The 17,326-nt window shown below is 44.9% G+C and overlaps 1 protein-coding gene across 1 annotated transcript in view; it reads left to right on the forward strand.

The window, feature by feature from the left end:
- The window catches only part of TRIM14 (tripartite motif containing 14), a 100,084-nt gene extending 82,967 nt beyond the window's left edge, over positions 1–17,117 (forward strand). Inside the window, exon 6 of the mRNA XM_069767588.1 lies at positions 15,813–17,117. Coding sequence (XP_069623689.1) covers positions 15,813–16,348 — 536 coding nt within the window. The 3' untranslated portion in view covers positions 16,349–17,117. The remainder of the gene's footprint in view (positions 1–15,812) is intronic.
- Positions 17,118–17,326: the final 209 nt, after the last annotated feature.

Here is a 17,326-nt window from a genome sequence, read left to right on the forward strand (position 1 = left end):
GACTAGTAAAGTTATCTCTGAACTTCATTGTTCGGTGCTGGCTGGTCATCCAGGAATCTTTGGTACCAGAGAGTTAGTGGCTAGATCCTTCTGGTGGCCATCTCTGTCATGGGATGTGCGTGCTTTTGTGCAGTCCTGTGGGATTTGTGCTAGGGCTAAGCCCTGCTGTTCACGTGCCAGTGGGTTGCTTTTGCCCTTGCCGGTCCCAAAGAGGCCTTGGACACATATTTCGATGGATTTCATTTCTGACCTTCCCGTTTCTCAAAAGATGTCAGTCATTTGGGTGGTCTGTGATCGCTTTTCTAAAATGGTCCATCTGGTGCCCTTGGCTAAATTGCCTTCCTCCTCTGATTTGGTACCTTTGTTCTTTCAGCATGTGGTTCGTTTGCATGGCATTCCTGAGAATATTGTTTCTGACAGAGGTTCCCAGTTTGTCTCGAGGTTCTGGCGAGCCTTTTGTGGTAGGATGGGCATTGACCTATCTTTTTCCTCGGCCTTCCATCCTCAGACTAATGGCCAGACCGAACGAACCAATCAGACCTTGGAAACATATCTGAGATGTTTTGTTTCTGCTGACCAGGATGATTGGGTGTCATTTTTGCCGTTGGCTGAGTTCGCCCTTAATAATCGGGCCAGCTCGGCTACCTTGGTCTCTCCATTTTTCTGCAATTCTGGGTTCCATCCTCGTTTCTCTTCAGGACAGGTTGAGTCTTCGGACTGTCCTGGTGTGGATTCTGTGGTGGACAGGTTGCAGCAGATCTGGACTCAGGTAGTGGACAGTTTGACCTTGTCCCAGGAGAAGGTTCAGCTTTTCGCTAATCGTAGACGCCGTGTGGGTCCCCGACTTCGTGTTGGGGATCTGGTTTGGTTATCTTCTCGTCATATTCCTATGAAGGTTTCCTCTCCTAAATTTAAACCTCGTTTTATTGGTCCGTATAGGATTTCTGAGATTCTCAATCCGGTGTCTTTTCGTCTGACCCTCCCAGACTCCTTTTCCATACATAATGTATTCCATAGGTCGTTGTTGAGAAGATACGTGGCACCTATGGTTCCATCTGTGGAGCCTCCTGCCCCTGTTTTGGTGGAGGGGGAATTGGAGTATATTGTGGAGAAAATTTTGGATTCTCGTGTCTCTAGACGGAAACTCCAGTATCTGGTCAAATGGAAGGGTTATGCTCAGGAGGATAATTCCTGGGTTTTTGCCTCTGATGTCCATGCCCCAGATCTTGTTCGTGCCTTTCATGTGGCTCATCCTGGTCGGCCTGGGGGTTCTGGTGAGGGTTCGGTGACCCCTCCTCAAGGGGGGGGTACTGTTATGAATTCTGTGGCTGAATTCACTCCTGTGGTCACAAGTGGTATTGCAGCCTCTGGGCTTCCTCCCTCAGGTGTTTTGGTGAGCTCGTTGGCTGCCTTGCTATTTAACTCCACCTGAGTCTGTCTTCCTTGCTCCTTGTCAATGTTCCAGTGTTGGATCTGAGCTACTGCATCTTTCCTGTGGCCTGCTGCTCTGCTAGATAAGTGTTACTTTGTTTTTGTTTCCGTTTTTTCTGTCCAGCTGTGCTATTCTCTTTTTCTGGAAGCTCTGAGACGCAAAGGGTGCACCGCCGTGCCGTTAGTTCGGCACGGTGGGTCTTTTTGCCTCCCTTTGCGTGGTTTTGCTTTAAGGTTTTTTGTAGACTGCATAGTTCTCTTTGCTATCCTCGCTCTGTCTAGAATATCGGGCCTCACTTTGCTGAATCTATTTCATTCCTACGTTTTGTCTTTTCATCTTGCTAACAGTCATTATATGTGGGGGGCTGCCTATTCCTTTGGGGTATTTCTCTGAGGCAAGTCAGGCTTGTATTTCTATCTTCAGGCTAGTCAGCTCCTCAGGCAGTGCCGAGTTGCATAGGTAGTGTTAGGCGCAATCCACTGCTGCTTTTAGTTGTGTGAGGATAGGTTCAGGTATTGCAGTCTGCAGAGATTCCACGTCTCAGAGCTGGTTCTATTGTTTTTGGGTTATTGCCATATCACTGTATGTGCGCTGATTACTGCACACTGTGTTGCCTGATAGCACAGCATAACAGTACAAGGAGCCATACCAATGATTCTCAATAGAGGGAAAAAAGAAGTCCTGACATCATTTTTTTTTTTTTCCTCAGCTCTGTCTTCAGTTTTTTTTTTTCCCCTAGACATTAGAGTGCTTCAGGACACAGCTGTGGACATGGATATTCAGGCTCTGTGCTCCTCAATGGATAATCTCGTTATAAATGTACAAAAGATTCAAGATACAATTGATCAGAAATCTATGCTAGAACCAAGAATTCCTATTCCTGATTTGTTTTTTGGTGACATAACCAAGTTCCTGAGCTTCAAAAATAATTGTAAGCTATTTCTGGCCTTGAAACCTCATTCTTCTGGTAATCCTATTCAACAGGTTTTGATTATTATTTCTTTTTTGCGCGGCGACCCACAGGACTGGGCGTTTTCTCTTGCGCCAGGAGACCCTGCATTGAGTAATGTTGATGCGTTTTTCCAGGCGCTTGGATTGCTTTACGATGAGCCTAATTCAGTGGATCAGGCTGAGAAAAATTTGCTGGCTTTATGCCAGGGTCAGGATGATGTAGAAGTATATTGTCAGAAATTTAGGAAGTGGTCAGTACTCACTCTGTGGAATGAATCTGCACTGGCGGCTTGGTTCAGAAAGGGTCTCTCTGAAGCTCTTAAGGATGTCATGGTGGGATTTCCTATGCCTGCTGGTTTGAATGAGTCTATGTCCTTGGCCATTCAGATCGGTCGTCGCTTGCGCGAGCGTAAATCTGTGCACCATCTGGCGGTATTGTCTGAGAGTAAACCTGAGCCTATGCAGTGCGACAGGACTATGACTAAAGTTGAACGGCAAGAACACAGACGTCTGAACAGGCTGTGTTTCTACTGTGGTGATTCCACTCATGCTATTTCTAATTGTCCTAAGCGCACTAGGCGGTTCGATAGCTCTGCCGTCATTGGTACTGTACAGTCCAAATTCCTTCTGTCCATTACCTTGATATGCTCTTTGTCATCGTATTCTGTCATGGCGTTTGTGGATTCAGGCGCTGCCCTGAATCTGATGGATTTGGATTATGCTAAACGTTGTGGATTTTTCTTGGAGCCTTTGCGGTGTCCTATTCCGTTGAGAGGAATTGATGCTACACCTTTGGCCAAGAATAAGCCTCAGTACTGGGCCCAGCTGACCATGTGCATGGCTCCTGCACATCAGGAAGTTATTCGCTTTCTGGTACTGCATAATCTGCATGATGTGGTCGTGTTGGGGTTGCCATGGCTACAAACCCATAATCCAGTATTAGATTGGAACTCTATGTCGGTAACCAGCTGGGGTTGTCAGGGAGTACATGGTGATGTTCCATTTTTGTCTATTTCGTCATCCATTCCTTCTGACATCCCAGAGTTCTTGTCTGACTTTCAGGATGTATTTGAAGAGCCCAAGTCTGATGCCCTACCTCCGCATAGGAATTGTGATTGTGCTATCAATTTGATTCCTGGTAGTAAATTCCCTAAGGGTCGTTTATTTAATTTGTCCGTGCCTGAACACACCGCTATGCGCAGTTATGTGAAAGAATCCCTGGAGAAGGGACATATTCGCCCATCGTCATCACCATTGGGAGCAGGGTTCTTTTTTGTAGCCAAAAAGGATGGTTCGCTAAGACCGTGTATTGATTACCGCCTTCTTAATAAGATCACTGTTAAGTTTCAGTATCCCTTGCCATTGATATCTGACTTGTTTGCTCGGATTAAGGGGGCTAGTTGGTTTACTAAGATTGATCTTCGTGGTGCGTATAATCTGGTGAGAATCAGGCAGGGAGATGAATGGAAAACGGCATTTAATACGCCCGAGGGTCATTTTGAGTATCTGGTGATGCCGTTCGGACTTGCCAATGCTCCATCTGTTTTTCAGTCTTTTATGCATGACATTTTCCGTGAGTATCTGGATAAATTCCTGATTGTTTACTTGGATGACATTTTGATCTTCTCTGATGATTGGGAGTCTCATGTGAAGCAAGTCAGAATGGTTTTCCAGGTACTGCGTGCTAATTCCTTGTTCGTGAAGGGATCAAAGTGTCTCTTCGGTGTGCAGAAAGTTTCATTTTTGGGGTTCATCTTTTCCCCTTCTACTATCGAGATGGATCCGGTTAAGGTCCAGGCCATCCAGGATTGGACTGAGCCGACATCTCTGAAAAGTCTGCAGAAATTCCTGGGCTTTGCTAACTTTTATCGTCGCTTCATCTGTAATTTTTCTAGCATTGCCAGACCATTGACCGATTTGACCAAGAAGGGTGCTGATTTGGTTAATTGGTCTTCTGCTGCTGTGGAAGCTTTTCAGGAGTTGAAGCGTCGTTTTTGCTGTGCCCCTGTGTTGTGTCAACCAGATGTTTCTCTTCCGTTCCAGGTCGAGGTTGATGCTTCTGAGATTGGAGCAGGGGCGGTTTTGTCACAGAGAGGTTCTGGTTGCTCAGTGTTGAAACCATGTGCTTTCTTTTCCAGGAAATTTTCTGCTGCTGAGCGTAATTATGATGTGGGCAACCGAGAGTTGCTGGCCATGAAGTGGGCATTCGAGGAGTGGCGTCATTGGCTTGAGGGAGCTAAGCATCGCGTGGTGGTATTGACTGATCATAAGAATCTTACTTATCTCGAGTCTGCCAAGCGCTTGAATCCTAAACAGGCCCGTTGGTCGTTATTTTTTGCTCATTTTGATTTTGTGATTTCGTAGCTTCCGGGCTCTAAAAATGTGAAGGCGGATGCTCTGTCTAGGAGTTTTGTGCCCGACTCTCCGGGGTTATCTGAGCCGGCGAGTATCCTCAAGGAAGGAGTCATTGTGTCTGCCATCTCTCCTGATTTGCGGAGAGTGTTGCAAAAATTTCAGGCTAATAAACCTGATCGTTGTCCGGCCGAGAAACTGTTCGTCCCTGATAGGTGGACTAGTAAAGTTATCTCTGAACTTCATTGTTCGGTGCTGGCTGGTCATCCAGGAATCTTTGGTACCAGAGAGTTAGTGGCTAGATCCTTCTGGTGGCCATCTCTGTCACGGGATGTGCGTGCTTTTGTGCAGTCCTGTGGGATTTGTGCTAGGGCTAAGCCCTGCTGTTCACGTGCCAGTGGGTTGCTTTTGCCCTTGCCGGTCCCAAAGAGGCCTTGGACACATATTTCGATGGATTTCATTTCTGACCTTCCCGTTTCTCAAAAGATGTCAGTCATTTGGGTGGTCTGTGATCGCTTTTCTAAAATGGTCCATCTGGTGCCCTTGGCTAAATTGCCTTCCTCCTCTGATTTGGTACCTTTGTTCTTTCAGCATGTGGTTCGTTTGCATGGCATTCCTGAGAATATTGTTTCTGACAGAGGTTCCCAGTTTGTCTCGAGGTTCTGGCGAGCCTTTTGTGGTAGGATGGGCATTGACCTATCTTTTTCCTCGGCCTTCCATCCTCAGACTAATGGCCAGACCGAACGAACCAATCAGACCTTGGAAACATATCTGAGATGTTTTGTTTCTGCTGACCAGGATGATTGGGTGTCATTTTTGCCGTTGGCTGAGTTCGCCCTTAATAATCGGGCCAGCTCGGCTACCTTGGTCTCTCCATTTTTCTGCAATTCTGGGTTCCATCCTCGTTTCTCTTCAGGACAGGTTGAGTCTTCGGACTGTCCTGGTGTGGATTCTGTGGTGGACAGGTTGCAGCAGATCTGGACTCAGGTAGTGGACAATTTGACCTTGTCCCAGGAGAAGGCTCAGCTTTTCGCTAATCGTAGACGCCGTGTGGGTCCCCGACTTCGTGTTGGGGATCTGGTTTGGTTATCTTCTCGTCATATTCCTATGAAGGTTTCCTCTCCTAAATTTAAACCTCGTTTTATTGGTCCGTATAGGATTTCTGAGATTCTCAATCCGGTGTCTTTTCGTCTGACCCTCCCAGACTCCTTTTCCATACATAATGTATTCCATAGGTCGTTGTTGAGAAGATACGTGGCACCTATGGTTCCATCTGTGGAGCCTCCTGCCCCTGTTTTCGTGGAGGGGGAATTGGAGTATATTGTGGAGAAAATTTTGGATTCTCGTGTCTCTAGACGGAAACTCCAGTATCTGGTCAAATGGAAGGGTTATGCTCAGGAGGATAATTCCTGGGTTTTTGCCTCTGATGTCCATGCCCCAGATCTTGTTCGTGCCTTTCATGTGGCTCATCCTGGTCGGCCTGGGGGTTCTGGTGAGGGTTCGGTGACCCCTCCTCAAGGGGGGGGTACTGTTGTGAATTCTGTGGCTGAATTCACTCCTGTGGTCACAAGTGGTATTGCAGCCTCTGGGCTTCCTCCCTCAGGTGTTTTGGTGAGCTCGTTGGCTGCCTTGCTATTTAACTCCACCTGAGTCTGTCTTCCTTGCTCCTTGTCAATGTTCCAGTGTTGGATCTGAGCTACTGCATCTTTCCTGTGGCCTGCTGCTCTGCTAGATAAGTGTTACTTTGTTTTTGTTTCCGTTTTTTCTGTCCAGCTGTGCTATTCTCTTTTTCTGGAAGCTCTGAGACGCAAAGGGTGCACCGCCGTGCCGTTAGTTCGGCACGGTGGGTCTTTTTCCCTCCCTTTGCGTGGTTTTGCTTTAGGGTTTTTTGTAGACTGCATAGTTCTCTTTGCTATCCTCGCTCTGTCTAGAATATCGGGCCTCACTTTGCTGAATCTATTTCATTCCTACGTTTTGTCTTTTCATCTTGCTAACAGTCATTATATGTGGGGGGCTGCCTATTCCTTTGGGGTATTTCTCTGAGGCAAGTCAGGCTTGTATTTCTATCTTCAGGCTAGTCAGCTCCTCAGGCAGTGCCGAGTTGCATAGGTAGTGTTAGGCGCAATCCACTGCTGCTTTTAGTTGTGTGAGGATAGGTTCAGGTATTGCAGTCTGCAGAGATTCCACGTCTCAGAGCTGGTTCTATTGTTTTTGGGTTATTGCCATATCACTGTATGTGCGCTGATTACTGCACACTGTGTTGCCTGATAGCACAGCATAACACCCAAGTCCGTGTCTGCACCGTTATTTGGGTAGTTACCGACCATTTTTCTAAAATGGTGCATTTGGTGCCTCTTCCACAGTTACCTTCTGCACGAGCCTTGGCGACTTTGTTTGTCAAACATGTCTTCCATTTACACGGTATGCCTGACAAGATTGTTAGTGACCGAGGTCCATAGTTTGCGTCTCGGTTCTGGAGAGAGCTTTGTCGCCTACATAGTATTGAGCTGAATCTCTCTTCATCGTACCATCCCGAGACGAATGGGTTGGTAGAGAGGACCAACCAGACCCTGGTCACATATCTATGACATTTTGTCTCTGCCAAGCAGGATGACTGGGCATCCCTGCTACCGTGGGTAGAGCTTGCTTAGAACAATGCCGTAGCTGACTCCACTGGGCAGACCCCATTCCTCCTTAATTACGGCCAGCATCCACGGGTTCCTGTGCCCATGCCCGTGTCTTCCACCGACTCCAGGGTGGCCGACTGGGCTGTGGAGGCACATGACATTTGGGACTGCACACAGGATGCAATCCGGGCCTCCAAAGAGAGAATGAGGGTCTCCACCGATGCACATCGGCGCCCCGCTCCGACCTTTGCTCCTGGTGACTTAGTGTGGCTCTCCGCCCGCAATATCAGGCTGCAAGTTGAGTCCACTAATTTTGCGCCTCGCTACTTAGCTAATTTTGTGCCTCGCTACTTAGGGCCTTTAAGGGTTCTGGAACAGGTTACCCCTGTGGTCTATCACCTAGCTCTTCCTCCACACCTGGGTATCACCGACACCTATCATGTGACCTTCTTAAAGCCTGTTCACATGTCCCTGTTTTCTGAGTCATCTGCGGGACATCGGGTTCATCCACGTACGATTATGAGGTGAAAGTTATTTTGGGGTGCAAGGTGGTATGTAGCAAAAAGTTCTATCTGGTGGACTGGAGGGGTCACAGCCCAAAGGACAGAACCTGGGAGCACATACGGGCCCCACTGCTCATTGCGGACTTTGAACGTAGCGAGGCCCAGGGAGGGAGGACCCTAGGAGGGGGGTAATGTTAGGTGTCGAGTTCCTGACGCTGCACAGGGAGAATCTCGAACCATGTCCACTGCGGTCTCCCATTCTTCTCCAGCCGCAGTGGAGTCGGTCCCAATGTCTGACTCAGGCTGATACTGTGCGACTGGTTACTGCTGCCTTTCCAGGCTCTGCCTTTGTAGCCTGTACTGATCAGCAGTGAGCAGGTGTTTCTGGGACTAAGTGCCATTTTTTTCTTACTGAGCATGCCCATGGAACTACTTCCCATTGGAGGTCGGGGGTCACATGCTCAGGTCCTGTTGCGGCTCCTATTGGACTATCTGGAAAGTCCTGGAGCGCTATGTCTATAAAAGGTTCGTATGGCCGCTCGGCCATGTGTTAGTATAAACTTGATAACGTGTGTGTGTAGATGAAAGCCCCTTAATCGTTCCCATTCCTAGTGTTGTTGACTGCTCGCGAATGGTGGAAGCTATCTAGTGCCCCACAGTGCTAACTGCACACCAAGCACACGATACAGTGCCTTTTTGCAGTGCCCGCTCATACGGCACCGTGCGCAATCAGTGCGCTTTCCTGATAGCCTGTCAGTGTAGGGTTGGAATTCCCGCTTGGACTCTGCATCTGACTCAGGGCGTCCTCAAGCATGGGCTCAAAAGCCACTGAGGGTCAGAGCGAGTCCAATCACCAGATTAGTGAGGGTGATCCATATGGATCCCACTAGGGTTTTGCTGCTGCACCCTGTGATGGATAACAGGGCGCAGCATACTTTGGCGACTCTGTGAAGCAACAGAGTTTGCTACTATTCACACGGGGTGAAGTCTAACCCACGTATGAGCAAGTGTCCATCCGCCATTACTCAGCAGCAGGTACCATCTCTGCACGGTGGACCCCGGGCTGCGAACGCTCCTCATATCTACCTCTTTATTATTTGGTGCGTTCCGCTAGCCCTAACAGCCAGTGCCCATGATAATACCACAGACTATCACCATCGCCAGGTTCCCCAGAGGACATCACCACCACCAGGACCACCAGAGGACATCGCCATCATCAGGACCACAGGAGGATACCTTTAACGCCAGGGAAGTTTCCCCCATTTTTTCACAGAAGTGTGACAGATCCCTTTTTGTCATGTAATCTAAATGTCCTCAGTCACGGGCAGGAGCACACCCGTGGCTGATGCCCAAAGTGTTAACAGTATTATTTGTATTATTCTCCTCTGTTCGTTAAAAAACCTTCTCCCCTATTAGTTATCTCTGTGTTAGGTATAACCTTGCTCCTTGTGTATATATCTCCCTGCGAGGAGTAAGTATTATTTATTAAACCCCTTGCTAACTTTTGATCGGCCTCCTGTCCGTCACTGCATCCTGCAACCTGCTTACACATGCGTATGGCTTTACTTTTTTCACAGATTTTTCCCATTGAATAATTTAACCCCTCTGTGACCTTAGACGTACTATCCCGTTGAGGTGCCCTGGGCTTATCTGACCCTGGACGGGATAGTACGTCATAGCCGATCGGCCGCGCTCACGGGGGGAGCGCGGCCGATCTCGGCCGGGTGTCAGCTGCTTATCGCAGCTGACATCCGGCACTATGTGCCAGGAGCGGTCACGGACCGCCCCCGGCACATTAACCCCTGGCACACCGCGATCAAAGATGATCGCGATGTGCCGGCGGTGCAGGGAAGCACCGCGCAGGGAGGGGGCTCCCTGCGGGCTTCCCTGAGACCCCCGGAGCAACGCGATGTGATCGCGTTGCTGCGAGGGTCTCACCTCCCTCCCTGCTCCCTCCAGCCCCGGATCCAAGATGGCCGCGGATCCGGGTCCTGCAGGGAGGGAGGTGGCTTCACAGAGCCTGCTCAGAGCAGGCACTGTGAAGCCTGCAGCGCTGCATGTCAGATCAGTGATCTGACAGAGTGCTGTGCAAACTGTCAGATCACTGATCTGTGATGTCCCCCCCTGGGACAAAGTAAAAAAGTTAAAAAAAATTTTTCCAAATGTGTAAAAAAAATAAAAAAAAATATTCCAAAATAATGAAAAAAAAAAAATATATTATTCCCATAAAAACATTTCTTCATCTAAATAAAAAAAAAAAACAATAAAAGTACACATATTTAGTATCGCCGCGTCCGTAACGACCCGACCTATAAAACTGTCCCACTAGTTAACCCCTTCAGTAAACATCGTAAGAAAAAAAAAAAAAAACGAGGCAAAAAACAACGCTTTATTGTCATACCGCCGAACAAAAAGTGGAATAACACGCGATCAAAAGGACAGATATAAATAACCATGGTACCGCTGAAAGCGTCATATTGTCCCGCAAAAAAAGAGCCGCCATACAGAATCATCAGCAAAAAAATAAAAAAGTTATAGTCCTGAGAATAAAGCGATGCAAAAATAATTATTTTTTCTGTAAAATAGTTTTTATCGTATAAAAGCGCCAAACCATAAAAAAATGATATAAATGAGGTATCGCTGTAATCGTACTGACCCGAAGAATAAAACTGATTTATCAATTTTACCAAACGCGGAACGGTATAAACGCCTCCCCCAATAGAAATTCATGAATAGCTGGCTTTTGGTCATTCTTCCTCACAAAAATCGGAATAAAAAGCGATCAAAAAATGTCACGTGCCCAAAAATGTTTTCAATAAAAACGTCAACTCGTCCCGCAAAAAACAAGACCTCACATGACTCTGTGGACCAAAATATGGAAAAATTATAGCTCTCAAAATGTGGTATTGCAAAAAATATTTTTTGCAATAAAAAGGGTCTTTCAGTGTGTGACGGCTGCCAATCATAAAAATCCGCTAAAAAACTCGCTATAAAAGTAAATCAAACCCCCCTTCATCACCCCCTTAGTTAGGGAAAAATAAAAAAAAATGTATTTATTTCCATTTTCCCGCTAGGGTTAGGGTTAGGGCTAGGGTTAGGGCTAGGGTTAGGGTTAGGGCTAGGGCTAGGGTTAGGGCTAGGGTTAGGGCTAGGGTTAGGGCTAGGGCTAGGGTTAGGGCTAGGGTTAGGGCTAGGGCTAGGGCTAGGGTTAGGGCTAGGGTTAGGGTTGGGGCTACAGTTAGGGTTGGGGCTAAAGTTAGGGTTAGGGTTTAGATTACATTTACAGTTGGGAATAGGGTTGGGATTAGGGTTAGGGGTGTGTCAGGGTTAGAGGTGTGGTTAGGGTTACCGTTGGAATTAGGGTTAGGGGTGTGTTTAGATTAGGGTTTCAGTTATAATTGGGGGGTTTCCACTGTTTCGGCACATCAGGGGCTCTCCAAACACGACATGGCGTCCGATCTCAATTCCAGCCAATTCTGCGTTGAAAAAGTAAAACAGTGCTCCTTCCCTTCCGAGCTCTCCTGTGTGCCCAAACAGGGGTTTACCCCAACATATGGGGTATCAGCGTACTCAGGACAAATTGGACAATAACTTTTGTGGACCAATTTCTCCTGTTACCCTTGGGAAAATACAAAACTGGGGGCTAAAAAATAATTTTTGTGGGAAAACAAAAAGATTTTTTATTTTCACGGCTCTGCGTTATAAACTGTAGTGAAACACTTGGGGGTTCAAAGTTCTCACAACACATCTAGATAAGTTCATTGAGGGGTCTAGTTTCCAATATGGGGTCACTTGTGGGGGGTTTCTACTGTTTAGGTACATTAGGGGCTCTGCAAACGCAATGTGACGCCTGCAGACCAATCCATCTAAGTCTGCATTCCAAATGATGCTCCTTCCCTTCCGAGCCCTCCCATGCGCCCAAACGGTGGTTCCCCCCCACATATCGGGTATCAGCGTACTCAGGACAAATTGGACAACAACATTTAGGGTCCAATTTCTCCTGCTAACCTTGGAAAAATACAAAACTGGGGGCTAAAATATAATTTTTGTGGAAAAAAAAATATTTTTTATTTGCATGGCTCTGCGTTATAAACTGTAGTGAAATACTTGGGGGTTCAAAGCTCTCACAACACATCAAGATGAGTTCCTTAGGGGGTCTACTTTCCAAAATGGTGTCACTTGTGGGGGGTTTCTACTGTTTAGGTACATTAGGGGCTCTGCAAACGCAATGTGACGCCTGCAGACCATTCCATCTAAGTCTGCATTCCAAATGGCGCTCCTTCCCTTCCGAACCCTCCCGTGCGCCCAAACGGTAATTCCCCCCCACATATGGGGTATCAGCGTACTCAGGACAAATTGGACAACAACTTTTGGGGTCCAATTTCTCCTGTTACCCTAGGGAAAATACAAAACTGGGGGCTAAAAAATAATTTTTGTGGGAAAAAAATTTTGTTTTATTTTTATGGCTCTGCATTATAAACTTCTGTGAAGCCCTTGGTGGGTCAAAGTGCTCACCACACCTCTAGATAAGTTCCTTAGGGGGTCTACTTTCCAAAATGGTGTCACTTGTGGGGGGTTTCAATGTTTAGGCACATCAGTGGCTCTCCAAACGCAACATGGCGTCCCATCTCAATTTCTGTCAATTTTGCATTGAAAAGTCAAACTGCGCTCCTTCCCTTCCGAGCTCTCCCATGCGCCCAAACAGTGGTTTACTGCCACATATGGGGTATCAGCGTACTCAGGACAAATTGGACAACAACTTTTTGGGTCCAATTTCTCCTGTTACCCTTGGTAAAATAAAACAAATTGGAGCTGAAGTAATTTTTTTGTGTAAAAAAGTTAAATGTTCATTTTTATTTAAACATTCCAAAAATTCCTATTAAACACCTGAAGGGTTAATAAACTTCTTGAATGTGGTTTTGAGCACGTTGAGGGGTGCAGTTTTTAGAATGGTGTCACACTTGGGCATTTTCTATCATATAGACCCCTCAAAATGACTTCAAATGAGACGTGGTCCCTAAAAAAAAATGGTGTTGTAAAAATGAGAAATTGCTGGTCAACTTTTAACCCTTATAACTCCCTAACAAAAAAAAAAATTGGTTCCAAAATTATGCTGATGTAAAAGAGACATGTGGGAAATGTTACTTATTAAGTATTTTGTGTGACATATCTCTGTGACTTAATTGCATAAAAATTCAAAGTTTGAAAATTGCGAAATTTTCAAAATTTTCGCCAAATTTCCGTTTTTTTCACAAATAAACGCAGGTACTATCAAAGAAATTTTACCACTATCATGAAGTACAATATGTCACGAGAAAACAATGTCAGAATCACCAGGATCCGTTGAAGCGTTTCGGAGTTATAATCTCATAAAGGGACAGTGGTCAGAATTGTAAAAATTGGCCTGGTCATTGACGTGCAAACCACCCTTGGGGGTAAAGGGGTTAATGCTCAATGGGCTGAAATGAGGAAAATGTGTGCATATTTGTCGCAAGCTAGACGAATGGTCCGTGTGGTGTCTGAGCTTTTCTCGCACCCATAGGCTTGCATTGGCATGTCTCGGACGATATGCATGTACAATCGCAGCATGCTGCAATTTTACACGCACATCAAATACATCTGAGAAAAAATACGGTGATGTGAACTGCCCCAAAGATTAACACTGGTCCGAGTGCTATGCAATGTTTTCTCCCATAGCACTCAACCCCTTGAAAGAGGACCTGTCACATACCATAAATAATATTTTTGTTACCTGGCCTAATTGTTGCTGTTCCTCTGAATATGGAGTCACTTTTCTTTTGTTCCTGTGCCTCTCCATGGACCACTCCACCATGGCTAACAAGACTATATGCATAAATATGGAAGAGGAGGGGCTAAATTGCAAAGTTCAGAACAGCAGTATTTAGGCCTGGCAATACAAATCTACAATTCTATAGTGACAGGTCCTCATTAACCCCTTAACACAAAAGACTGTAAAGGCATGTCAGCACTGAGGTGTCTATGTGTGGATCGGGCTCATGAGCAGAGCCCTTTTCACATGCAGTAGATGAGCGCATATGGGACAGCGATTGTTCACCATACTTTGGTATTGTAGCATATGGTATAAGCGATCAGACGATCACAGCTTCAAGACCCTTAATAGGACTGAAATGTAAGGTAAAAATAAAGTTTTTCAAAATATAAATATACGCATCAATGCGAATCATTCTGTCTTTTCCACATCGGAAAATAAAGAAAAAACATATTTGATAATGCCATAAAAAGAAAATAAATCAAAATGCTAGAGCTGTGTGTAACCCAAAATGGTATCAATAAATCCATTGCTTGTCATGCAAAAAAATAGCTCTCACCTAGCTCAAACCCAGAAAAATTAAAATGTTATGGGTCTTGGAAAATAACCACATAAATCAAAATTATTTTTAGAAACATCTACATTTTTTGAAAACTTAAAAAAAAAATATATATATAAAAGTTTATCTGACTAGAGCTCAGGCGTTAAGGCACACATTATTCAATAAATTATGGCTAAATCGGTGTTACAAAAACCTATGATTAACTGTGTTTTGTTCATACCTACCAGGCAGCACGCTGGTATTGAAACTTTATCAGTTAGTGTATTACACCGTGAAGTATATTATATTATCCTTACCTCAGTGGTGTAGATAGAAATCATGAAGCGCCATAGCTAAAGTCCTAACAGAGCCTTCTCCCCCATCCTTCCAAAAATTATTTGGAAGAGTAACATTGGCCGCAAGACAATGATACTGCCAGTAAAGTATGATGCTTCCAACAGGCCCACAAAGACAGTGATAGCCAAAGTTCCCCGGCTCCCACAGTCTTCCTACCCACAGAATGATGCCTCCAACAGCCTCCCTCACACGTATCTAGTATGATGGCCGTACAGTCCCCCACACACAGTATGAGTATCCCAAACACAGTTTGACGGCCCCCACAGTCATCCCAAATGCAGGCTGATCCCCATCACAGTCATCCCAACCACAGTAATCACATCCTCCACACTCATCCCACCTACAATATAATACCCCCAGATGGTATGATGCACTCACAGCCCTCACAGCTTGAAGGCATCACACCGTGTGGACAGCAACACAGTTGCTTCCCCCAGGAGGAGATGGACATAGCGCCCTGCTCCCCCTTGAAGACATCAGTGCTGTGTGTAATGTGATGTGTAATTCGAATAAAGTCCTGTGTCTTGTGTACATCTTGTGTTATATGAAGTGTAAGATGTTTGCCTATGTCTTGTGCTATTAATTTATTAACTAAAAATTAAAATGATTGTTACTATTTAAAGACGGGAATAAAAAGTATTTTTTACTTTGACAAATGAGACACGCAAGTCAGCGTGTCTCACTTTGATGGAAAAAAAATTTTCATCGAACATCACAAGACAAAAGAAAAGTAAAAAAAATCAAACAAAAAAAAACAAAAAACACAGATGATGAATTGGGCCCATAACTTATAATTCTGCTATATTCGCAGTGTGAGTGTATCCCTGTCTCTCTCTGCAGAGACTGTCAGTGTGGAGTATTCCTTCAACATTTTAGTAGCCAAATGGAAAATGTAGCTATTAGAGCATTTTTGGGATTAGTGTGACTACTAAGGGTACAGCTCCATAGCTACTTTATGCTATCCTTAGGGAGTGGGATCATATTATAGGGGTTGTTCACTTTATCCTCCAATTGAAAAACAGTAGTGTTTCTCACCTGGCGGATGCTGATGGACAGGTCTGGTCAGATGTTCTTACATCAACTGAAATTTTGAGAACAGGAGATCGGTGTAGAGGAACAAGTGGATGGTGCTTCACAAAGAACACCAGTTATAAACCTGTGGCATCTATATTTTTGTTAAAATAATGACAAAGTGAATGATCCTTTATGCTTTAACCTTTCTTCTTAAACTCTGTATTTTTATTCAAACTCTTTACAGATGCCAGAACCCCTACTTTAGATGCGGACACAATGCACCCAAAACTGAGACTCTCTGAGGACCTACTCACAGTACAGTGTGCGTGGTTAGGGAAATTTAACTCTAACCACCCACTAAGATTTGATAAACTCATGCAGATTCTGAGTAGAGACTCCTTCTTCTCTGGCAGTCACTATTGGGAAGTAGACGTTCTCCAGGCAGGACAAGGATGGTGGATCGGAATCACATACCCATCTATCCAGAGGAAAGGTGACACAGAGTTGAGTCGTCTTGGGTGGACAAGTGGATCATGGTGCATTAAAAGATATGATTATGAGTACTGGGCCTTCCACAAAGGAGAAAGGAGAGCCATTCATCTAAATAAACCTCCAGAAAAAGTTGGGGTTTTCCTCGACTATGAATCTGGAGTGCTATCTTTCTTTGATGTGACATCTGGAATGAAGCATTTGCATACTTTTCGCTGTAGATTTACAGAAACTTTGCATCCAGCTCTTCGTTTATGGGATGGATCAGTCACAATATGTAGAATGACTTAACATAACCAGACTGAAGAGAACATGTAGAAGTCTGTTCAGCCAGGTTTACATATGACCTTGTCTATGCATAGAGAGGTTAATTCTTCTACATTATTTCAAAACACTCTTTTATTACTTTGTATCTCCGTTCATACTGCACTCACACACACAAATGATACACCATTTGAAAGGTAAACTTACCCCTTTCAGCAAGAAAATAGCCAAACAAACTACACATCCACGATGTTATCGTAAAATACATTTTAAATATTAATTTTCATAAAACTGCAGTAAGGAAAAATGACCTGCAGGTGGCACCACACTACCCCAAAGCACAATACCACAAAGCTGAAACAAATCCTAACATTTGCCTTGGGGGCTTTCCAGCTTGCTGAACTCCTTGTCAGCCAATTTCAGGCAGGTATATATAAAATATTTGCTACATATGTGGAAGTAGAATAAAAGTAAAACTTTACCTGCTTAAGACTTCAGCTTTAAAACTGAAGATATAAATGAATGCAGCCTAAAAGGGACCGGACTGGGTCTGAAGAATCAAATTTTCTGTATTATTGGACAGTCATTGAAAAGTCTACCTTCCTTCTAAGGTTGCGGCTTATTAGTTACCTGGAGTCACCTCTGGTTCCAAGTAAAAAACTGCAGCGTTGACATAACTCAGACTGTACATTGTTTCCAGATGGGAGAGATTAATCGAAACAACCTTGCAAAAAAAAAAAATCCAACCGTAGGGGAAAAAAGGTAAAATAATATGCAGATATTCCTTTTTTTTTTTTTTTTTTTAAAAAGGAAATTCCCAATTGTTATACAATGGTGTAAATACGCTCAGTTATGGGGTCAATTCTCCTTCATCATTTTTACTGTCAAAGTGGCACTGCTGTACAGGGAGCTGCTCCGTTAACATACATAGGACTGTGTTGCACTTCCCTACACTGCAGAGAGATGGAAGTGCTGCTGTGAAGGGGAAAAAATGCTGCTGCCCGT

The sequence above is a fragment of the Ranitomeya imitator genome, chromosome 1 (assembly GCF_032444005.1).
Source record: "Ranitomeya imitator isolate aRanImi1 chromosome 1, aRanImi1.pri, whole genome shotgun sequence".
NCBI lineage: Eukaryota > Metazoa > Chordata > Amphibia > Anura > Dendrobatidae > Ranitomeya > Ranitomeya imitator.